Source organism: Parambassis ranga, chromosome 9 (assembly GCF_900634625.1).
Source record: "Parambassis ranga chromosome 9, fParRan2.1, whole genome shotgun sequence".
In the NCBI taxonomy this organism is placed as follows: Eukaryota; Metazoa; Chordata; class Actinopteri; family Ambassidae; genus Parambassis; species Parambassis ranga.
Window position 1 is genome coordinate 18,736,585 of NC_041030.1, and position 23,680 is coordinate 18,760,264.

At 44.1% G+C, this 23,680-nt stretch overlaps 3 protein-coding genes across 3 annotated transcripts in view; 1 reads left to right on the forward strand and 2 right to left on the reverse strand.

The window, feature by feature from the left end:
* Window positions 1–6,858: 6,858 nt before the first annotated feature.
* On the forward strand, window positions 6,859–9,327 carry LOC114441657 (heat shock protein beta-1). Its single transcript, XM_028414681.1, has 4 exons — window positions 6,859–7,366; window positions 7,698–7,761; window positions 7,993–8,113; window positions 8,744–9,327. The coding sequence occupies exons 1-4, from the start codon at window positions 7,012–7,014 to the stop codon at window positions 9,200–9,202; spliced, it is 999 nt and encodes a 332-aa protein (XP_028270482.1). The 5' UTR covers window positions 6,859–7,011; the 3' UTR covers window positions 9,203–9,327.
* Window positions 9,328–9,974: 647 nt separating this feature from the next.
* Window positions 9,975–18,022, reverse strand: hspb8 (heat shock protein b8). The gene is made up of 3 exons (XM_028413822.1): window positions 17,403–18,022; window positions 14,933–14,996; window positions 9,975–11,422 (listed from the first exon to the last, which is right to left on the reverse strand). The coding sequence occupies exons 1-3, from the start codon at window positions 17,827–17,829 to the stop codon at window positions 11,248–11,250; spliced, it is 666 nt and encodes a 221-aa protein (XP_028269623.1). The 5' UTR covers window positions 17,830–18,022; the 3' UTR covers window positions 9,975–11,247.
* Window positions 18,023–21,079: 3,057 nt separating this feature from the next.
* The window catches only part of srrm4 (serine/arginine repetitive matrix 4), a 46,138-nt gene continuing 43,537 nt past the window's right edge, over window positions 21,080–23,680 (reverse strand). The window contains exons 10-13 of the mRNA XM_028414885.1: window positions 23,003–23,197; window positions 22,816–22,917; window positions 22,560–22,709; window positions 21,080–21,467 (exon numbers count right to left, since the gene is read on the reverse strand). Of these exons, the coding sequence (XP_028270686.1) occupies window positions 21,197–21,467; window positions 22,560–22,709; window positions 22,816–22,917; window positions 23,003–23,197 (718 nt within the window). The 3' untranslated portion in view covers window positions 21,080–21,196. The remainder of the gene's footprint in view (window positions 21,468–22,559; window positions 22,710–22,815; window positions 22,918–23,002; window positions 23,198–23,680) is intronic.

Here is a 23,680-nt window from a genome sequence, read left to right on the forward strand (position 1 = left end):
GAACCTTTGTCACCCCCTATTGGCAAGAAGGGTGTACAAAACAGCTTGATAATGTGTGGATTCACTGTAGGTGGGTGTGCATACTATCTCTGGTATGGTGAACTGACAATGCACCAGCCCACCTCCAAGGGTTGTTAGCTAACACAAGCACTAAAAGACGAGAAGTCACTGACAACAAATGAGAATCTACTTGCAGCATTAGAAGCTTTTCTTTCATGCTTCTCCATAAGTTTCCACCATAAGATCAAACACACTCCTGCTGACTGTAGCGTACTCTGCAGCCTACCCCAGCATGGGAATGTGAATACAAAGATCGGGTTCAAATCTCTGGTATATAGTGAAATGAAGAGAGATTTACCTGGCATATTCAGCACGGCTTCAGAGTAGCATATTCTGTTATATGACAAAGTTGTGCATGAAGACCAGAAGCCATTAAAAAGTAAGTGATAAAACAGGTCTGGGTCAAGCTGCATGTAGTGGTGAAAGAGGTAAGCGTGATTATCAGATGTTTGGTGTTTCCATTATGACAAAAGGTATTGCTGAAAAACAGACAGCTGTGTGTCAAATGTTTCCACCTGTCAGAACAGAAAAAACAGGCTGATTAAGTTTAAGAGGTTTGCTGTAGCTAGAGAGGCAGTGAGATGTATGAGCTTTCAGCATGTGAGCTGACAGGGAAGGGACTGCCATTTGGCCTAAAAGTCACCGCAGCCCCAAATCATTACTACTGTATTCACTCGCAGGGATAAACAGCCACAATTCATATGGGGGTTACGTTTCTCCTGTGAAAATGGCAACCTTTCCCAGTAACACCTGTATGAATAATTCAGCACTCTGGGCTCTATCAGAGGTTGTCAGAAATGTCAGCTGGTTGGAAGTACCCCTGGCTGGCCCCAGAGGATGTTGTCTCTACACCCTGTGGTGGGGTTAGGGGGTTGCAGACACACACACAAAACACACACCCAACCAAAATGCCACAGCTTTTTCAGTGCCAAGACCCCACAGCCTGCAGGAGCATACCTGCAGTGAGCAAACTGTTGCAGCTTTCCCTTTTATGTGCCATGTTATTGTTAAATGGCTTTTTTTTCCATAAATACGTGTCACTGCAGTCCACATTTGTTCAGAGGAAATTATGCTATACTGATTTATAGCAACAGAATATACTGAGAAAATAAAGCAGGTGGAATTTGTCGAACAACTAGAGGTGTAACTCTCACCTAGTGTGGTCCAGCTGCTTCCTCATGGACACTGTTTTCCAGTCTGGACACAAAAACACCAGCAAACTGTGGAGAAAAGATAAAGAAAGAAAAACTTAAAAATCTAAAAGGATAAGCAAGTATTATCCTTTTCGTCTCTGGAGCTCAAAGCACTATTCACCCATGAAAGACTCTGCTGCATCCCAATGTAACCCCTGCACATTGGGCAGCAGGCCAGTAGTAGAGTAAAGATGACATTGTTTAATGAAATGACAGATAATCAGGCAATTTATCTCTACATAATTAACTGCAATGAGTAAAAAAAAAGCCTCGGTGTGCAAGATAAATCAGTGTTTTCCTACAGTATGAATTGGATAACGGTGTGAGAGGAGTATAAATGTGGGCTTAATCATTAACAGTCGCACCTTACTTCCTCCTGTGGAATCTGGAGGGTTGCTGTTAATGGAACGCTCACCTATCAGTGGTGGGTCATCTGTAAGGAGGTCTTCAGAGAGGAGAAACAAACTGACTGAAAATTCATGAAGAATGTCTGTAATTTCAGTTTTTTATTGGGGTCTATAAAATAAATAAATCCCAAGGGTTTCCGAGCACAAACCTACAAGTTAAGAGCTCAAATTTGACCTGATGTGTTTTTTAATAGAGTTAAAAGTGCTACTCCACTTATTAATGTCATGACTTTTAAGACATATGACAGAACTTAAGATGAACTGGACAAGGCTCAAGTCTTCACACTGAATGTCTAAAGGACAAGAGAAGGTGCTGGAGGGCGTGGAAATGCCACAGCCATCATATTTCTCTGTCAGGCTTCTTCACAAGCAGCCTTGCCTGTGTTCGGCCCCTGCCCCGCACCTCCGTCTCTCTTCATCTTCCTCCTCCACCTCCTCCTCTTCCCCCTTGTCCCCACACACTTCTGCTGATGGATGAGCTCATTTGTTGCAGATCTTTTTTCAAGTCAAACCGGGACACCGTTGCTGAGTCTGTGCTACTTGAGCAGGCACAAAAATCTCTATAGAGCATATGAATACATTGAAAATGCATGTACAAGTACATACGGCATGTGTGCTTTAAAAAAAAAACGGATTCTTTTTAGAGATGCTCTGTGAAGTGGTGGTTGACCTGCATGTTTTCAACAACACCCAGGAGAAACACACACACACTGAACAGTGTTGTTAGTATTGCATTTGTCTTAACAGCACCACAGAGGGCTGAATCAAAAGCATCGTAAATGCAATAACAGAGCAGGAAACTGCAGAAGATGAGATTGCCTTGTTTTCCCTCCTTGGTGATTTACAGTGCATATGGGCCAATTCTTGTTCACTGCACTCATAGAGACAACAGACTGGCAACGGGCATGGTTAAACCATTTCAGCGAATGAATTTCTTTGGGCAATAGCATTGTTTCATGTGTTCGATCGAAGTTCAAGCGTCGCTCTGTATTATTTGTGACTCACTGCCGGCTGCAATAAGTTGTAAAGCAGCTTTCCAAAAATATATTTCCATAGATAAGCCACTCCACTCTGATGTGTCAGTTTTGATACAGACCACGTCTCTCTATTTGCCGGCCAGCCGGCCTGCTGCCGCATACTGAGCCGGCCTCACAATAACTATGATGAATGCAGTGTCCACAGGAACAAACCAGCCATTTGACACTTCATCCGCCTTGATGCATTATCTGCTAATATCCCGTGGATCCACGGCGGGCTGTTTGAAGCCTTGTGATGCGGTGTGACTGGCCTCTGCTGAGACCTCCCCTGAGAATAGGTGACTGTAATCATCTTGGAAATGGCAATGTCTTCAGTTCAAATGTGTTTGTTTAGTTGTTAGTAGGCTTTGTAGGATCAGACACAGGCATCTGTGTTACTGATTAGGAAAACTGACTCTGCCCAGTGGGCCTTCAAAACTTATCTCTGAGATGCTCTCCAGCTCGAATCCCAGTGAGGCCGTATTGAAAGTAAACTGGGTCACGGGTGTTTCCCATCATTTGACTGCAAGTCTGAAATGTGTTTTCATCTATGCTAGAAAATTAGATTTTGTGACACACTTGATGTGCTTGAGCACAGAGGAAGCTCAGTGTCCATTACCAATAGATGAAGTGACAGGTCTAGATGAGACTACTCTGTGCAGCCTGCGGGAAGTGGTGGGGGGGACTGATGAATGGGAGATAGAGGCCCTGCCATGAAATGAAAAGGATCACATACACAGAGAGATATAAAAATATCACTTGAGAAGGGTATTAGCAGTTCAAGGGAGGGGAAAAAAAATAAGACTTTCTGATATTTAGCAGCTGCCAGGGATGGGATGGGATGAATCAGAAATCAGAAAAAAAAGATAGCAGAGACAGAAAGAGAAGAGTTTGGGTTCCTTCAAAAGAGACGCTTTTTATTTTGGGTGAGATGAATAAACTGCAAGTGATCTTTGAAGTTAATCCTGATTCAAGGCATCAAAATGATTTGGTGATGGCGTGTTTACAGGGGGCTGGGCAAACTCATCTGAATGAATATATTCTGGAGTCTTTCATTTCCCTTTATGCACACACAAACAAACAAACACACAAACAAACAAACTGCAGTTGTGCTGGTTATGGAGACTAATCACTGAAATACCTTTCCCTGGTGTTGATTATTGTTTGGTTTCCAGATGTTCGCTCTGTCTCCAGGGAGCTCCTCGGCTGCCCAGTCTGACTCAGCTGCAGCTTTCGTTGGATGTGATTCTCCTCTGAGACGCCTCTTCCCCGCCGAGCTCGGATCTGTTCCATGTCCACCATTGAACTTCAATTAATCACAAACACACAGACAAAAAGTTCTGCATTTTTAAAGGGTGACAAGTACACTATATGATCAAACTTATGTGGACGGCACTGTCTTCTGATGGCAGAATTTTACTTTGATTTGTAGTTTTCATTCATATTAAAACATTTTCTCTAAGCTTTTCAAACATAAATATAAACTTGAGGGGGAAACTTTTATATTTATACCCCCCCCCCTTTACTTACATTAGCTATATTGAATAATTTTCTACACCACTGAGATGCCATTTATTACACCCATTACAGGTAACATCTAAGGAAAAGTATAGGTTAGTTTTTAGCATTAGCTACGTTAGCCACAGTAAACTCACCTGCTAGCTTGCAATTGGAAGTCAAATTGGTAACAAAAGGTAACACAGTCATACAGAAAAACACCACCACTCCTTACCGTGCCTCCGCCCACCACGGCCTTCACATCTCGGGCTCCGAGGAGAGACGAAGCCCCCTGGTTCCCGCAGTGAGCAGAGAAGTCATTAGCCATTAGCCATTAGCCCTTCTTCTTCTTCTTCTTCTCTGGTTGGGTTGAGGGCAGAGCAGACGCCATATTGGCTCAATATACCACCTGGCGTACAAAGTGATATTACACAATTCTATTGCTAGCTGGTTAACATGCTAACAGATTACTGGCAGTGTGTAATTAGAATACAAAATATTAGTAACTGTATTCCGTTATAGTTACAGTCTAAAGTAATAAGGATACAGTTACATTGTTGAAATCAGTGGATTACACGACAATCTTTGTCCTTGTTGCTACAAAGATCTTGTTTACAGCTGATGTAACACCTGTACACCATGTTTAAGTGTTGTTATCCATCCAAAATAAGATTACTGCCCATAAAGTGTGCTTCTGATGTTAGCTCTGTCTCCAAATGAAATTCATTCTTGGTTATCACACAGAAATTCAATGCGTAAGTAATCCAAGTATTCAGAATACGTTACTCAGATCGAGTAATCTAAAGAAATATGTATGTAATCTGTATTCTGTAACACTGATAACAACACATAAATAAGGTCTGAGGCTTAATTACATAGCCAGAATCAAATATTGTTACTATATTGGAAAGCTAAAGCCTTCATGATATCAGTTCATCCTTTGTTAGAAATCAGTCCAAATGAATAAATTAGGATAATGTTGAATCAATAATCGTTTCTCATCTCTGTACTATCAGTCCATTAATCTGGTGTTTCATGCTCCATCTCTTTGGCATTATTTCAGTCCCTGCAGCTCGGAGTTCAACCTGCTGATTATCAAAATTACACTTTAATCACCTGCTGGCTAATTATCTATTTTACAACACAGACAAAGAAAACAGGAAATACAGAGTGTTTAACCTGCTGAGCTGGACTGACTCGACCCCTCTGCCACTAATTACCAGCCAGAAGAAGAGAAGAGGAGGAAGCAATCCGAGAAATCAGCTGCTGGTGTTTGGCTGAAGCCTGGATGTGCGGTTATTCAAGCGGACATTATAAACATGCGATCAAATAAACAAAAAACTTATTAATAAGCATTGTGCCACATCTCTGAAAATTAAAAAAAATAAAAAAAACCCAATTCCAAATATGTGAAAATTAGCGTGTCTGTGTGTGCATACTATGTATTATTGGCTGATATCAGTGACATATCAGTATAAATGCAGGGGGAAAAGATGCTGGGGTAATTTACATACTATTGTTTGTCCAGTAGAATGTTTTGTGCAGCAGCTTCCTGCTTGAAATAAATGAATAAACAATGAACCCACCATAAAAATACAAACTTGGACTCTAAATGTAACAATACTGACACCAGTGGCCATTAAGTGAACTGCAGTCCATATGTGCAAAGGTGAACATTGTGCTTGCAGCCTAAAAACATCATTAAGCTAAGTTTAGCATGCTAGCTATACCTTAGCCACACTGAATCTGTAGGCTGATGTCAATGGAAGTTATTTGGAAACAGCAAGATAACATCCATAAGCATAAACAGACATTTGTCAGAGTTACAATCTGTTTAGTCTCTAGCAGTGGATTAAAACAGGTCTCTTTTTTTGGGAGGAATAATTTGGTTATTTTCTCATGAAATTAGAGCATTTTTGTCTGACAACTTCTTTTATCCTCCTAGAGGTCAGAGCACCGTATGGCACCACAGGGGGTGTATGCAAGTTTCCCTCATGGACATTTTTAATGATGGTTGAGAGACAGGAAGCAATTTTTCAAGCAAGTCAGCCAGCAGAGAATCCTGATTTAACCTCTCACAGCACATCCTGGAGTCAGAATCTGTGGGTGAACCATCAAACAAAGTGTCAGAAACATCTGTTCAGTCTGTTTTGTGCTCCAATGGACGACAGTATGCCAAGATCTTAGGGCACGCCGCTCTAAAAATGAAGCACTGACAAGTCTGTCACACATGATAAAAGAGGGAACAACAATAAAAACGGCACTCAGGCTGAGCTTTGTCCACTTGTACCACTGAAACATCTCAGATAACACAAAAAATGTGTGCTGGTCAGCTGGTAGCAGAGAGAGTTCGAGCTGTGTGTCAGGCACAGTGTGACCGATCAGGCCTTGTCACCCCTGATGGAATAGAGTTCACCGGGAAGTGAGAAGAATAGTCTTGGGGCAACAGATGCAACAGTTCAACTTCAAACACAAAAACAGCAGCGGCCAACTGCTCACTATTTGCCATCACGCCTTTAAAAGTTATAAATACAGCTAATTAGTCTGCTGCCTTCTTCACGGCCCGCCTGCCCTCCACACCCATCACCCCATGCCCACACACACCCTTCTCATGGGATCGGCATGAGTGCTTAATAAGTGCTAAAACAGACAGGAGCACTATATAAAGCCCCTCAGAGAGTTCTCTGTCTCACCACACTTAGCTTCGGCCAATCTTTCTTTTAGCATTCCGTCGTTTATTAGGTTAGTTTTAATTGCTACAGTTTCAACCCCGGGAGTCCAAAAGTTACTCGTTAACTGTCATTAAAGGAAGGCTGTCTTCTTTTTTCTTCTTGAAACATGACTGAACAGGCCAAAACTGAGATGTCATGCAGGGAGCAGGGCACAGGTGCCCCTTGGTACCCCTGGAGAAAATGGTGGCAGTCCAGCCGGCTTTTCAATCAGGACGTTGGCCTGCCACCTTTCCTGGAGCCAGGGGACGCTCGGTGGAAAGATGTGGACTGGCTCCAGAGGAGTTTGGCAGCCTGCTCCTGGCCCGGGTACACACCCGCTCCACTGTTTGTGCCCTACATCTCCGAGTCGATGCATCCTCCCAGCCAGAAGATTAGTAAGTGGAGGGTCAGCATGGATGTGGCTCACTTCTTCCCCACAGAGATTTCTCTCAGCGTCAGAGACGGATTCCTGGAAGTCGGAGGTACAGATCATCAGCCACAGCTTTTATCATTGCTAATTACTTTAACCCAGCAGTGTAAATAAAGTATTAATAATCTTATCCTATCTAATATTATTATCTCAAAGAGTCAACTTTTCTTACAGTCCACAGAATAAAGCCCTTAAAACTAAACACTGATGGGGAGAAAGCTGAATGTAACAAAATTGGAAAGCTGCTTAAATAATGTGGTTGGGGAAATTAAAATCACAGCTCTGTGGCAGAAATTAATTTCTGTGCTGAGTGGTTTCTCTGTGTTGCTTGATTCCTCTGTGCATCCTCACATTCTTCCCCATAAACGGTAATCCATCCCCAGGGAGGCACGAGGAGAGGCCAGACCAGCACGGATTTATTTCCAGATGTTTTACAAGGAAATACAGGTATGCAAAGTAAACACTGACATTAACCTGCAAACGATGAAATGTGCACAGTTTAAGTCAGAATGCCTGGCAGCAGCCAAGCATGCAGCACCATGAGGGCATGTTTTTTTTTTTTTTTTGACACTCTCCAGTGTCTAAAATGCTCAGTGAGCTGAAAAATTAAATATTACATTCATTAGTTTCAGTGTTTGCACCTTGTATATGGTGACATTGTGAACATGTCTTTTTCAGGCTCCCAGCTGAGGTGGATGCTACCAAGATTGTGTCCACTCTGTCTGCAGATGGGATCCTGACTGTAGAAGCCCCAGTTCCAGAGACCTCGGTCCCAGCTGCTATCTGTATTCCCATAAAGGTAAATACAAATGTATTTACAGCCTTGTACTTTGTTACGTTTTAGGCCCTACGTCTTGAATCGGTAGCTGACTAGTCTGACCGTATTCACGAGAAAAACAACAGTACTACTCACATTTCTTATTTAAATGACTAGTATTTAGCATGTAGCAGCAGGTGCAAGAAGTTTTCATCGTTAACAAGCTGTGATCTCCAGGGCTGAGAAAAATGAGGATAATTTGGAAGTGTCAAAAACTGCAGTTCCCCCTGTGGCCTCTGGTAGCTGGCTCCAAATGTGAGTCAATCCCCATAAGACCTCCATGTTCAAATGTCTGACTTTACAGCAGCATGTTTACAGACTTTTCTAAATCTATCTGGGTCTGGATAATTTCACTGTTTATGATACATTGTATAAAAGTCTGTGGACTGACTCACTTTTGGAGGCAGCTTCAAGTGGCCAGGCAAAGAACTGCAGTTTCTATATATCGCCTTCCATGTGTGTGTCACTTGACAGCCCAAACGCCTAAAATATCTATTTTAATAGTGAATTGATACTCCAATTAGCCACTCTGAAGGTAACAATATGAGTTTAGTCTTGAGTTTAATCTTGAGACAAGAAGGCTGAGCTATTATTTACAATTTTTTGCTCAAGGTGGAGATTGAGGGAGCAGAGAAGGATGTAGAAGACGAAAATAAGCCAGAGGGCTCCAAAGCACCAGACCACCCAGAGAGTCCGTCTACAGGGGATCATGTGGAAAAGCCTCCATTAGAGGAGGTCCGTGGTGATCAGGCTCAACCTGGCAGTGCCGCAGTGGGGCTCCGGCAGCATGAAGAACGGAGGGAGCAGGAGGAGGAGGAGGACCATGAACAGCCAGCTGGAGAGTCCCACCCTTCAGTGCCTGCAGATGACGAAGGCACACAGAGTCTTCACCATTCTTCTAAGCACCATGAATCCCTGGAAAGCCCAGACACATCAAAACAACCGGTGGCAGACGGAGAGATCCCAGCATGGGCTGCTGCTACAGAGCTCACCCAGCCCAGGGAACAGGAGCAGGATGGAAGTCCACAGAGTGAGGTCCAGATCCAGGAGCAGGAGGCTCACACTGAGTAAACACAATCAAAGCAGCCTGCATAGCTTCGCTTACCCATGCACCAGAGCCACAGTATAGGGAATAGATACAACAGCAATATAGTCATGCTGTCTTTGGAGCTCCAATAAAGCATGTGAAAATGTTATATATTGTGCTGTGTGTCATGTTATCTACATTTATTTTTACACAAGCAAATGGGACGACCACAATTACCTTTGAATCTAAACCATATGATTTATTCATCATGTAGTTCTGAGATTCATCACACATATATACGTTTTGCACATCTGTGCATTAGTCAAATTCATTCCATGTTGCTGTAACCATGGTAACAGCATAACTGAAGTCCACACATACAGTATAATGTACAACCGATGAACAACAACAGTTCATGTGAGCTGACACAAAGAGCCTCTTCTTCTTTCCACAGTCTGGAAACTTTTTGAGTTGAGTACTGATCGTCCCTCCATTGATTCCAACACACAGAGGAGATTACATTCTTTTGCATCACACAACATGCAATGGAACTGCCCCAATTTTTATTTTATTTTATTTAATTTTTTTTTGCACTTGCATTCAAAAGATCTGGCAGCGCCGCCGCCACACTGAGTTCGGTCCATTCTGTAGCACGCCGCCGTGCCAATCTCACCCAGCGCTTAAGCCCTCTGCTAATCTGCTGCCCAATTCCTTCTGTTATCCAACAATAACACCGCAGGGCCTCTGGGTCCCTGGAACCAGGCCTGAGAGTGGCACAGCTCTCAATGAAAGACACAGATGCAAGAGGACACACTGTGAAACTGGTTGGACCTTTTTTTTTTTTAATTGCATCAGTCAATACAAAGACATCAACAGAAAACAAACAGTCTTTGGCAAACAGGTCGCTCCGTCGGCTCCAACAATCATGCAACCGTCTCTCCTCAGATAGAAAAGAAAAACACAAACCATACGGTAGAATGTGGGACACTTCAGGTCGGTTTGTAGTACGATTCAGGTCTTATTAAAGTATATTTACAATACAGTATTAATGCACACACCCCTCAGGATACACACATGTATGATATGACTTTATATGACATAAACAGATCCTGAAAACTCCTCCATTATTTTGCACTTGTCAACAAGCAGCAGTGTCGGGGTCACATGATGATTCATTAGAGTACTTTGATTCATTTGTTGTAACAGAACAGTGTAATTAATGCAGGTCAACAATGACTAGGGAGGAGTTGGGATCGAACCGCCAACCTTCCGTTTATTGGATAACCCTGCTCTACCACTGAGTCACTGCTGCTCCTTTCCAAATCTGACGCAGTTGTTTGTGCCGCTGCTTCTGATATTACTGCACACATGTAGCTCGGCTAGCTTGCTGCAGAGGTATCTGTAGGTGAAAACGACAACATCACATCTGTGAGTCGGCTGAGAGGAGCTCCACCACAGGAAGCACCTGCAGCAACACAACACTACGGCTAACAGCTAACTTTTAATGTGGCTAAATCTGTCAATCTGAGGGGAAATTACCAGGTTACTTTTCTCAGGTTTGTTTCATGTTCATTTGGCTGTTATATAAATCAGCTGGAGTCTCAACACATGCATGTGTTATGTTACTTCCCCTTTGAATCCTGCCATAATAGTGTGTTCAATGGTTGTACTGTAAATGCAAAATAGGAGGGATTAGAATAAAGTATTGCTGTTTGAATGTTTTAAAATCAGCTGGTGTGCACTGTTTTATCACAAAAGGACACTTTGGGGGAAAATAAAAGAGAAACTGACCCTAAAATATGAATCCTGCAGCTCTATTTAAATTTTAATGACATGAAAGAAAGTTAATCTACGATATCGTTTAGTTTTACTTACAAAACCTATATGAATTTGTGCTGGTTTTCTTCATCACAGTGCTTTTGGACTCTGAACCATAATCTCATTACTTTAGTTGGTACAAAGTTTAACCTTTTCATTGCCTCTTTTTGTGTCCAACAACAACATGAAGCTGGAGGACACACATTTCATATCACACTTGTGTGCAGGATGACGTCCTGTTAGTCAGGAGGAGGAGGAGGAGGTGGGGCGCTCAGACCGCAGGCGCCTCCTGAGGCTTGGGTGACTCCGCCTCCTGCGTTTCGCCGCCCTGGGAGCCTTCGCTGCTGAAGAGGTAATACGGAGGCGTCTGCCGAGCTTCGATGATGAGGACGCCCTCCGGGGACAAAGAGGCGAAGACTGTCAGAGGGTCCACGTCTGCGGGGATCCTGACAAAACAGAACGCAGAGTTTATTGGTGTATTTTTGCTTTTTTTTGTTTTTAATCGACACTTTATCAATACTCACAAACAGCAGTGCTCAAATAATGACTACACAGCACCTACAAACTCCTCCACTCAGAGTGAAGTGAAAGCCATCACAAGCTTTCATTAAAAATCCTCCAACAATGAGGAGAAACAGCCGACGCAGGCGAAGATTTATTCCAATTATTGAGACTCTGTAGGTTCTTTCCGTGCTCCTGTATTTTTCTCTTACGAGCAGCAGCTCATTTCATGTCAGGCTTTATTTCTTTGCACCGCCTGCTGGATTTCCTGACACTTCTCAGGCTGAAAATCTCGTGTTTTTTCCACAGCGCAGGGGGATAATTGGCTTTTGAAACGTGCAAGAACATACGAAGCGTTGATGGAAAGTCAGCCGCAGTTGCAAAATGTGCAAATTTTGTCCGTTCTATTTAAACTGTGTGCACACAAATCAGGAACAATGCTGCTTCAGAATCTTATACACCTCACTGTGGAATGAAAACTCTGTGCTGACACACACACACATGCTGCCAAAGTCTGCTCTTTGGCAGACAGTGTGGCCAAATATGGGTATTGTAGGTTTTCTGTGTGAGCAGCCAAGTGTTACTGGGAGTTAATATAAACACCCGGCTGCTGTGTTCAGAGGAGGAGACTGTCCATTTAATTAGAGAGGACCCTCCATTGGATTCCCACTCCACTGTGAATGGACTGAAGCAGCCAGACAGTCAGAGACATGAGCTATTTGCGTCCACAGACATCACATATAGAGCATGTCGCGGAGCTTTAAAGGTCTACAGCTGCAACAACAACAACAACACAAAACTTCCAACTAAACAACAAAAACAGGACAATACATGGAAGCACAAAGTCAATGGGTGGAGGAGCAGGAGGTGGGGAGAATGCAATTACAAAACAAGTGAAGAGAAAGCGGTAACAATGATACAACAACACAGTGGGATTATAGTAAATCCAATTTAGACAGAACAAGACCAACACAACATTTCCAAAGAGATAAGCCACAGGGCGGCGTGGGTCCAGGTGGGGGTGTGAATGGAGGCCCAGAGGTTTAAAGGTATAGACTAATACAGAACATATGGATGAATGAGATGTCAGGATCCAGCAGCTACTCTCTGCCTCAGGCTGTTACAGACACAGCATTCACAAGCAAAGGGAAGTGATTTCCAAATGTAATTTGGGGTTTAATAGTGATAAGGTGTTGAAACCAAGTCACAACTTCTAAGGTCCTGTCCACACAGAGAAGAGGACGGGCAAAAGTTTTTTATGATTTGGGTGTTTCGTCCACACGGATCCGTGGTTAGCATGCCAACCTCACACAGGTTACTGCCTTCTACTAACACTCCTATAAGAACATCCTATAAGAAATGAATTGCTCAATATATCAGTAAACAAATATTTTATTTTATTTTAAGTTGTTGTAAGTCAGCAGCAGTCATCTTGAATAATTCACATTTATCTGCCCACAGCTCCTCGCCGTGAAGCAAAGTCACCCCATTTCTGACAAAGTCAAATCACTCAGCCGGCCCGTTACGTGGGACTCCAGCACAAACCTTATCAGTCCAGCTCGGGGAGTTTATTTAACTTTGGCAAGCGTGCGGTTTATCTCAGCCATTGATTTTGTACAGCTGCCAAAAAACAGTCCAATATGCTTTTTTTTTTTTTTTACCCTCGCAGAGATTCTGAAGCAGAGAGACAAGACAGTGTGACCTGACATGAAGTGTGTGTGTGTGTGTGTGTGTGTGTGTGAACAAACCACACGAGCTGTGATCGTTACCTTTGCCCCTCAGATTCAACAACAACATTTTGGTTAATAACTTACAGATTTCTCACCAGAGTCTACCTCCTGTGCGTTTGGTCAATCATTATGTGGTGTTAAGTGTATTCTAGCTAATGACTGATAGTTCGTAATGTTGAACTTTTTACTTTTTCAGGGCATTCTGCAGACTCCTTTCTCCACTGGTGTGAAGAGTTCATGTAAAGATTTGTGGCATAAATTCACACAGTTGCACAGTGGAAGCAAAAAAAAAAGTGCAGAGAGGTCAGAGCTCCTGCAGCACGTGTAGTTCAAGAAACATCACGGAAAAAGCAAAGTTTTCGGGGAATCGTTGCTGCTAATGCTTCATCGTACTTCTACGACTCTCCAAGCCACACAGGCAGAACACCCCTGCCCTCTCTCTCTCTCTCTCTGCTTCCTTCCCCCCCTCTCATATTTCCAGCGGATTTGTGTATTGAGGGCAGTTATTTATACATGACCCACTCCCTCCACCCTCCTATATATATGTTTTCAGTCTTAATTAGCCAAAGACGCACCGAGCTGATCCACAGGCTCCACAGGTCGTTCTTTTGTTATAGGAACAGTGCAGGGAGCACCTGCTCACTAATTAGCCAACAGGAAATTAGCCGAATCGGGGCGACGCGACAGCGAGGCGGCGCTTCGCACCAGTGATTAGTGCTGCTGGTTCAAGTCCTCCCACTGACCAATTAAACAGGAAGAGACACAGGGGGTGTGGAAACTTCTGCAGAACCTCTCAGTCACTGTTTCTACATTCTCTAAAGATAACAAGAATCAAGATGATGCATGCAGGATGTTGTCGTAGTGTTCAAGTAAGTTGTCTTGTTAGAAACGAGCTTTTCTTTTCAGTGAAGATTAAACTTCACTGTTTTTAAAGGACAGGTGGGTGAAGCGGCTCCTTCACCTCTCAACCTCTAATGCGAAGACCCAGAGTGGGTTGTCTCAGCAGACTCAGCAGTTCACCTCCACCTCAAAGAAAAAGGACACTCAGAGGACAACAATGTCCACATCTTATGGCCTTTCTACACTGTGCGATTTTTAGCGATCTTATAAGACCATTGCATGACGCACTACACGACGTGAATCTAATAAACTTTAGTACGACGTCAAGTTTAAAGCGTGCAGATTGTACGATGACCATTCACTGAATCGCAGGCGATCACAGGTTACGTCGCACGTCAACATGCGAGGAGGAGGAAGACGTGGATACGGGGTGTCAGGTCGTAGGAGCTGTCACACTGTGAGTCAGTCATCCTAAATTTCTGACACCGCTAGAATTTTATCCCAGCTTGTCTTTGCCACAAGACGCTGACAGCGGCCATTGTAGAACCTGTCTTACAGTGCGACGTAAGACCACCGATTTAGAGCCACGACCAAATATATATATATATACATGCAGTCCACAGTAAAGAGCAGGATTAATAGTAAACCAACAATTTAAATTCAGAATGCAGACAGAAGGATGGATTATTGGTAAATATATAATTTCATTACCATTGTACACAACTCTGTTTATGTCAAAGCAGTTAAAGAAAGCCACTCGAGAGCCATAATAGCTCAGCGGTTCAACAGCTCTGCAGTAAATACTGCTATTATTCTGTCTAATGCTAACTCAGTGTACATGATTAGCTCTGAAATATGCGCTCATAAATGTAGAATGTGACTCACTGTATCTTCTTTGTGAAGTTCTTTGTCACTATGCCTCCTTCTTCCTGTTTCTCTTCGTGTTTCCCTGTTTGAGACAAAAACAGAAAAACCGAGTGAGCGGGTGGAGAAGTGATCTCACTGTAGACCTCAGAGATGATTGAGCGGGAGTGACATGAGGTCACGGACTGAGCGTCCTGTTCAATAGGACACCGATCGGACAGTGTTGTGCTGAAAACATCTCTCACTTGGCACACACGCAGCTTTCCATTGCTCAGGCCGTGCAGTGTGTTAGCTTTGGGGGCCAGCAGGGTGGACGGCAATGTTGAAATTTACATGTTTTTTTTTGGTTGTTTCCAGGACTGATTGTCCTTCAGCAAGACACACAGTGAAGAACAACAACATCTACTCCTGGAAAGCCCCCTCTCTGTCTTCTCCCTTGCTGTTTAGAGTCGGTCTGTCTGTTGAGTTTGTTAGCAGCTGCTCCTGAGCTGCTAAATGTCATTGGCAGCAGCAGCGTGACCCACCACACCCCGTTCCTTAAACCACCCTCGCTCTGACGTCTAAAAAGTTCTAGACCTCGCCAGAAAATGAAGCTGGAGCACGTTAAGCTCCAGAGAGGAATAGAAAGAGGAGAAGTGAGCATCCACCAGCAATGAAGTCATTATCAGATCATTATGAAAAACATCAACATGATGTAAGAAAACCTGTTCCCGTATATCTCCAAGAGAACACAGAGGGGTCTGTCGGAGAGGGGTGCCGCTCTCTTACGAAAGAGGAGACAAATTCCAGATGTGTAACATCACTCTGGGAGTGGAGCGGTGTCTTCATGTGATGGAGCGAGTTTCATAAGGCCTGAAGCTTTGGAGATATGTTTTAAAGCAGTTTGTGTGGTGAAACTGGACGATCACTGTTCACAGTAAGAGACTGAAGAACAGATTAATGTGTACAAATAAGCTGCTGCTGCCCATGACCCTGTCTGGAAGCAGGCAGTTCCTTTCAGGGTTTGAATCCAGCTGGGGGTCTTTGTAGGTGTTTTTCCACAGCAGGATGTTAGGGTAAGTTTTTACAGGAACTGGCCCTTTCAGCCTTTGGCTAACAAGCCAACAAAGGCTTCACTTTGCCATCTCTCCTCACATTTGCTTCCATTCTTACTTCCTTTATCCTGCTGTTCTACCTGTTGTGTGTGCTGGATTTCTGTAACCTGTGAGAAGAGACGGTTTAACCAATCATCAAGCATCTTTAAGCTGATATTATTTAAGAAGTAGTTACAGTTTTCTCCCCCTTAATCAGCCTAAAAAGAGGCTGTTAAGGGGATATACAGTGAGCAGAAGAGGGCAAAAAGGTGCAAGCTACCCTACAATGGTCACTTCCTGCAGTGGAAAAACCCCTTATGACATCACAAGGGGCTGACAACCTGCGGACCCTTCCTCTTTATGATTATGTTCATAAGTTGATAGAAAGTTGTGTTTAACTATTAGCGGCATGTGGCTAATCTTCCCCTCTGTGTTCATTCATGTGCTGAACGCCTTGTTTCACATTCCCTGCCACGCTTTTAGAACAGTTCGAGTCACTGTGGCAGGCAGGCCCAACATGGCTCTGATTGAATGACCCAACTGGCATACCAACAATGTGTTTATAAAAAACTCAGAGCTGGGGGGTGGGGGGACTGCTGTCCTCTGCTGTCCCGGGTATCCCTGGAATTCATCTGTCTGTCTTCGGAAGCATCGACTTATAAGAAAGCGACTTCTCTCTTACACAGACTCACAACGTGACACCGCCGGAGGCTCAAACCTCCACAGCCGGGGCAACAGCGAGGTCCAGTTTCTCCAGAACATTCTCTTCAGTGTTTGATGGCTCGTCTTATTGTAAACAGAGACTGTTGTCACGGGCCTTGCCTTCAATCTAATTTGAGCTCATGGGAGTGAGCTGAGGGAGTGATTCTCCAAGAATCTGAAACAGGTGTCTAAGCTTGAAGATCTGCCTGCCAACGTCCCCCGGCCCACAAAACTCAAAACCTGTCCTGATCTTTCACAGAGAGTCATTAAAGCAGAGGCCAGGCTGCACCACAGAGGCTGTTTAAGAGGAGTTAGAGAGAGAGAGGCTGTCCTGTCCTAACAGCAGAGAGGAAGCAGGGCCTGCTTGGTTCATGAGTCCAGCTACTGAAAATTGCTGTATTCATTTATTTTTTAACTATGGTTTACTCTAATTTCTGTCCATGTCCATGTTTTGTCTGTTATGACAGGAACAATAAACATGATTTATATTATTTTACAGTGTTCTGTGCAACATGCCTTAAAATAAACTGAGGATTTTGACCCACAGAGGCAGCAGGGTGTGGATTTTAGAGGCTCTTTATAATTCTAAACAAGTGGAAAGTTATCAGACTCACTTCCTTCTAACTTTTCCTCCCCTAAAAGCCTCCATCCTGAGGAGAATGTGTTTATTAATTCCTCAAGTAAGACCCAACATTCAGATTTACATCCCAGCTCACCTGACACTTCTACAAATCCATCTTTCGTCTTGACGTGTAGCTCCTCTGGTTTGAAGCTGTGGACGTTCACGCAGACTTTCCAGGGTTCCCCCCCGGTGGTTGTGGGTGAGCTCCTGGAGGAGGGCTCGCCGTACATGCTGGTGTACATCGCGGGGCCTCCCGTGGACTGACGCGCGGGGAAACCTGTGCGTAAACCGCTGCTGAAAGGCGAGGTGCCGAGTCGCGTACTTAACCGGCCCGGCCGAGCCCAACCGGGCCAGTCCATGGCCAGATCGTCGGGGAAAGGTGACATCCCAAACTCATCCTCCATGAACCGAGATGCGAGTTGATCCCTGAATGGCGACTGATCCCTGAACGGCGACTCCACAAACGGGTCTCTGGGAAACCTCTGCCGGCTTCCCATCGTGTAGAAGTCTCCCTCTGCCATGTCCAGCTGAGCTCAAAGCCAGAAAAAAAAAGTTCTTTATCGAAAACAAAACTTGACCCAAAACCTCTGCGTCTATCTCGTCTGGATTACGCGCATCACCGTTACGCAACAACGTCACCTGTTGATCCAACAACAGAACTCCTGGTTACGCACAGACCCTCTTCCACTTCAGAGTGAACTGAGCTCATTTCCTCTGGCTGCGGCTTTTTATAGTGGATTTAGGAACCACAGACGATGAGTCTGCACCGAGCAGGAGTCGGGAAAATGCTGGGAGGCTCTGGGGAACATGCACACTGCAAAAAATCACACACTCTCACACTGATACTACACCTTCAAATCCCTCAGGTGGAGACATTTTAATACAGCTAATGACTTGTTTTGGTCCATAGTGACGTCACCAGATGTCTGCAAGAGAGATATGTTTAATTACAGTCTCCTGTGGAGATTAAACAACTTCTTTGATGTGGATATTTTTTACAGTGGAGGCGCAACAGCTGACCGAGGAGCAGCACCACCCCCTTTTTCCCCAAACTAAAAGCTGCAGTGTCCGCATGTGCCCTCTTGGAGCTCCCTCCGCCTCGTCCCATCAGTGTGACTCACTGTCTTTTTAATAGAAGATAACGCAGAGCTTCAGGTCAAACACCCTGATGTCACAGCACGGTTAAAACAAAACGTCGACTCGGTCTGTTTCTGGAACATAAAAACAAGACGGCTTCATTCAGAACATGACTTTATATAGCTTATTCTGGACACTCAGTGACACAGAGAGCAGGATTCAGTTTCCAGGCGACACATTAATACAATATGGAGTTCACACTGACACATGGCAGTATGAAATATGTGCTTCTGCATTATGTTCAGGGGGAATGATGCATCATTTAACAGTGAGACACTATTGCTATATATGACCTGGAAGTAAAGTAAAACATGATCAGAGTGGTTTTAAGCTCGTCTTTCTTTTTAGCACCTGATCACACGTTTCTATCATTTATACAGATGCATATTTACACCACTGTACACTTATTTAAAATCATTTTGCACAAGAACGGATGTAAACTTTACATTATGAGACGGGACAGGAGCGGGTTGGGGGGTGGTGGGGGGAAAAAGTCTTATCAACACGATGGCACAAATCTCCCACCGGTCGACACGAGTCATCATCGGCGTGTATAGTTTATGGATGACTTCTTCTGTGCCAAGTCCCCCCCTCTTCATCCAGCATCACATTTCCCTCATTCGTCCAATTTAGCTGACATTCAGGGAAATAAGCTGAGAGTATTGAGTGCATAGAGAGCAGTCTGTCAGGCCTGGAGCAGTCACACAGACAGGATGATGGATTCCGAATCACAGAGAAATATAACTCCTAATAATAATAATAATAATAATATGCAAAGGCAGCTCCGAACTCATCACACATACAAACTGTGGAGTCACAGCAGCCTCAGAATTAACTTTAGAAGGAAAAGTTTGACCACATGAGGTCATTGGTGTCACATCCATGTCTGTATGATAAACATGAGATGAGAATCACTCACCCAAAGGTAACAAAATCCACCTACAAGACCCTCTACTGATCAACATGTTTCTTAGATGGAACCCAGTGTTTACTCTCATGCAGCTGAAAAATGAAGCCAAGAAGAACGTGCAGTTCCCCAATCCCTCTCAGAATCATAGATCTGAATGCTGTGAAGTCTAAAAAGTACATCAGAAATAAACATGTTTACAGCCTGGTAAATCATGTTTAGTTTTAGCTCAGCTACACCTCCCTATCTGGTCGTTAGGCGGCATCAGGAGTTGCCAAGATGGCCACACCGGCCTCCAGAACGGCTCCAGATTTCCAAAGATAGTCCAAAAACTGGATTTGTCAGCAGGTTTGCAGCAACGAATTATGTGCACTTAAAGATATTAGATGGCAAAAATGAGAAAACAACACCGATGATCTGAAATATGGTATCAACAGGTCACGTTTTGTCTATTGATTATTTAGAGCTAGGGCCTCCGGTAGGTGGATTTTGGTTGGCTGATTTCCCTTTGTTTCCAAGCAACTCAACATAGTTTCCCCTTAGAGATTTACACACTACATGCCTTCATCATCATCATCATCATCATCATCATCAGTACCACTGAGCTCCTTCTTTATCTCTGGGTGTATGACATCATCTGTTCTGACTTAGGCCACCAACTTATCAATCGCCTCTTGTCTTGTATGCTTGTTAACCGTCTCCATGCTGTGTTATCATATCAAATGCTGAACGTATAATTTTCTAAAACAAACAAAACAAACAAAATGAAAGGTCAGGCAGGAAGCACCTTCTCTGACATTTCATGTTGTTTGTGCACATCTGAGGAACAATAAGAAGATAATTCACAGCAGTGTCATAAAACCTAGAAACTGACAGCGTTGCATAGAAAGACTGACCACTACTGAGAGGGACTACCAACCAATAAATATTAAATAAGTCATAAATACAAGCGTTGCTGCACGTTACAGAAACCCTGACCTTCTGCTGCTGATGCTGAAACACTGGCTCAGGTTTTTTTGTTCTTAGCAGCCAAATAAGGCTGAATGTTAAACTCAAATAAATACAATCCAAACTCAAAATGTTCATTTCAGCAGATTAAGAGTTCGTTTTCTCCACGTCTGAAGCGTTTTGTTTGTAAAACAAATCAGGCGATGTGAAGGATACTGTGAAACTTCATGCTTTCGATTGCTCTCTGGTTGTATTACACAGACTGACATTTCAATTGTTTTCCTCTTGATCAGGAGATAAATTAATTTGACATTTGAGCTGACAGGCAGTTTGCCTGCCGTCAGGCCACCATCGCAGAGGAAACATGTTTGTTCTCCACCCTGTGAGGTGCCGAGATCAGAGCAATAAATCTTTACTTATCCCCGATAATGATTTCTGTGAAGCCGTTTGTAAACAGTTGGATCGAACGGCCTCAATGCTTCACTTCACGGTGCAGAATCCAGGACATGCAGGGCCTGACATCCTGTTAGATCAACTGGTGCGTGTGCACTTGCATATGGCCAAAGTTTCAACCCAAAAGTGAATAGCTTAACTTCTCGTTTGTAGCATCCGTCGGTGTAGAGACATGTATGGATGCAGGGGAGTAGGTGTCGGATGAACAGTCTCGGGCCATCGTGAGTGCTGATGCAAGAGGAGGCAGTGCAAGAACAAAAACAAACAAACAAAAAGACATTCGGTCTCTGTGGGCAGATGGAGCCTCTGTGAAAGACGCTGCCGGACCCCTGCTGGGACATTTCCACTCAAGCATCAAAGCGGAGCACGCTCACAGACGACTGCTCCGACATCTCCTCTCCTCACTCTCACAAGTCAACGCCTTAATGTTCTCTGCGAGAAACCTAATGCCTGGTTTTGTTCCGTTTGTTCAATGAGCTGCGGCTCCGGCTGCGACTGCGGCTCCCAAAGATGGAGTTCCAGGACGAGCTGCGGCTGTAGCTCCTGTAGGAGGAGTAGCTGTGGCTTCGGCTGCGACTCCGGCTGCGGCTGATGCTGTGGATGGGGCTGCGGCTGCGGCTGCGGGTGAAGAGGCTGCTCCAGGAGGACACGCTGGTGGAGCGACTGCTGGAGGACGGGCTGGGTCGGAAGTAAGGGATGGGACGCTTCCTGGCACTGTGGAGGGGCGGAAAGATAAAATGAATAACTCCTGACTCGGTTCTTTAGTGTTTTTTAGTCTCTTTCAGCTCATCGCTTTGTCTTTACTTCACATCATTTAGGTGGTACTGAAACTAATTTAAAGGGGACCCCTCACATTTCAGGTGACGGCTTTGGTCTCTATTGTATACCATTCTGTAGCAGCCAATATAACATCATTAGCTGAGAGGTCCTGTAACATTTCAAGTTTTGTTTCTTACCTTTCTTGCTCATATTTCTGTATTTAGTTTGCCAGAAAAAGAAAAATCATGTCCCAATACATGCGCTGTGTTATGCAAACAGTCCCAGGATGTTCTAGTCTCAGAAGCCTGAATACTTCTCTGACATACTTACATGACGATAAGACACAGCGCCACTCATTATACTCAAACAAAATCAATTAATTATAGGCCTGGCCAGCCATACTCATTCAATCTACAAAACTTCTGAGTGAAATGGGTCTGGACCCACTCCTCTTCACAGAGAGATCCACAAACAGAATAAATCATCATTCATGTTTCTGGTCACTCGTTTTTGATGCATATGGTAAATATCTGAAGCTTTCTCTTGTCCTTGAGTGACTCTGAATGTAGATTAATACAGGAGCAATAACCAAATAAAATAAAATCTGGTACTGTGTAATTCCAGTTTCTTCAGTTCAGGGCAGCAGTGGCTCAGTGGTATAGCAGGGTTGTCCTGTAACCGGAAGGTTACTCCCTAGTCACTGTTGTGTGTCCTTGGGCAAGACACTTTACCTGCATAGCCTCCAGTGTACTCACTGGTGTATGGCGCTCTTTGCTGGGCTGCCTTAAGCAATTTCCCCATTGTGGGACTAATAAAGGTTTCAATTATTAATTAATTAATTGCTGTGGAGGCTTTAGAACTGAGAGTTATGTGATCTTCAGGCTGAAGACCATTTGAGGGTACACAGCTTGTCATGATCTCAAGTTGGGGACTTGTGCTACAGAGCAGGACAGAGGGTGCGGCCAGCAGTACATTTCCTTTTTTTGCTGCCTTTAGGCATGAACGTGTAAACCGTAGCTTTAAATAACCAGGCTGGCAGAGCTGTACCTTGTGATCCGGCGTGCTTCCAGATGGCTCGGTGAGTCTCTCCTCCTTTTCTTCATAGGAGAGTAGGATTTGCGTCTCCGTCTCTTCCCGCTAACCTTATGTGAATGCTTCGCACACGTGCCTCTGGAGCTTCTTTTTCTGTGGCGCAGTCTGGGAAGCAGACAAGACATCGTGAAGATGTATTTACCAACAGTGTCCTTCAGTATCTGTTCTCATACAGGCCTAATGAGGAGGCATTATTAACAGTAAAGTTCACCTGTCAGCACTGTATCTGGAGTAGCTTCCTCTTGAGCTCAGGCTGGCCACGCTGCCTCGTCGCCTCACATCAGCTGAATTACTCAGAGAGCGCGAGTATGAGCTGCAATCAGACAGCAAGAGCATCAGTGGCTGCAGCAGAAGTAAAAGTAAGCGGTGGTGTAACAGCGTGAAAGTCGGTAAGAGACCTGCACGATGACAGCGAGGGGCTTCGTGAGTAGCGTCCAGAGTATCTGGAACTCCCTGAGGATCTGCTCCTGCTCCTGCTGCTATATGACCGTGTTTTCAGTCGCCTTCGAGGCGACTCGCTCCTCCTCTGTGAACAGCTGGATATCTTTGGGGATTTCACAACCTCTTCGCGGCACCCCAAGTTTATCTGCTCTCTGCGAGGAAAACACATGAACTTCTTCAAGTGATAAAAACATAACTGCATCCTCCTTCTTTATTATCTTTATTATCCACTAGTTTAGCAGCTAGGCGTCGTATTGGTTTGAACAGAGAACATCACATAATCCTGGCTTCTCTCCACCTGCCTCCAAGCTTCCTAACCAGGTTGCCCGCAGGCTTTCGTCTGGTGGCAAGGGCCCCTCGACTTTGGACAACACATCTTCACAACCACACTACATTTGGTCGATAATGCATCTTCTAGATCTGACACATGCTTACATTTATGCTAACTGAACATACCGATGTAGTGCCCAACATATGTCACGACCATGGGACTCATACAGCCACTAAAGAGTAAAGAGGTAGGTGGAGGTTTATGCAATGTTTGGAAAGACTTTCTTGAGGTGTTAATGGTCACAAAAAGTCTTCTTTAAATCCCTTCATAAAACTTTTTACTTAATTTTCTTTCTTAAGGTTCG

Excerpts from the sequence above, each read along its gene's own strand:
- LOC114441657 (XM_028414681.1), top strand. The coding sequence starts at position 7,012 with ATGACTGAACAGGCCAAAACTGAGATGTCATGCAGGGAGCAGGGCACA. Across the intron at positions 7,367-7,697 it reads CGGATTCCTGGAAGTCGGAG|GGAGGCACGAGGAGAGGCCA; the intron begins GTACAGATCATC and ends ATCCATCCCCAG. Across the intron at positions 7,762-7,992 it reads TGTTTTACAAGGAAATACAG|GCTCCCAGCTGAGGTGGATG; the intron begins GTATGCAAAGTA and ends TGTCTTTTTCAG.
- hspb8 (XM_028413822.1), bottom strand. The coding sequence starts at position 17,829 with ATGGCAGAGGGAGACTTCTACACGATGGGAAGCCGGCAGAGGTTTCCC. Across the intron at positions 14,997-17,402 it reads TGGATTTGTAGAAGTGTCAG|GGAAACACGAAGAGAAACAG; the intron begins GTGAGCTGGGAT and ends TGTCTCAAACAG. Across the intron at positions 11,423-14,932 it reads AACTTCACAAAGAAGATACA|GATCCCCGCAGACGTGGACC; the intron begins GTGAGTCACATT and ends CTGTTTTGTCAG.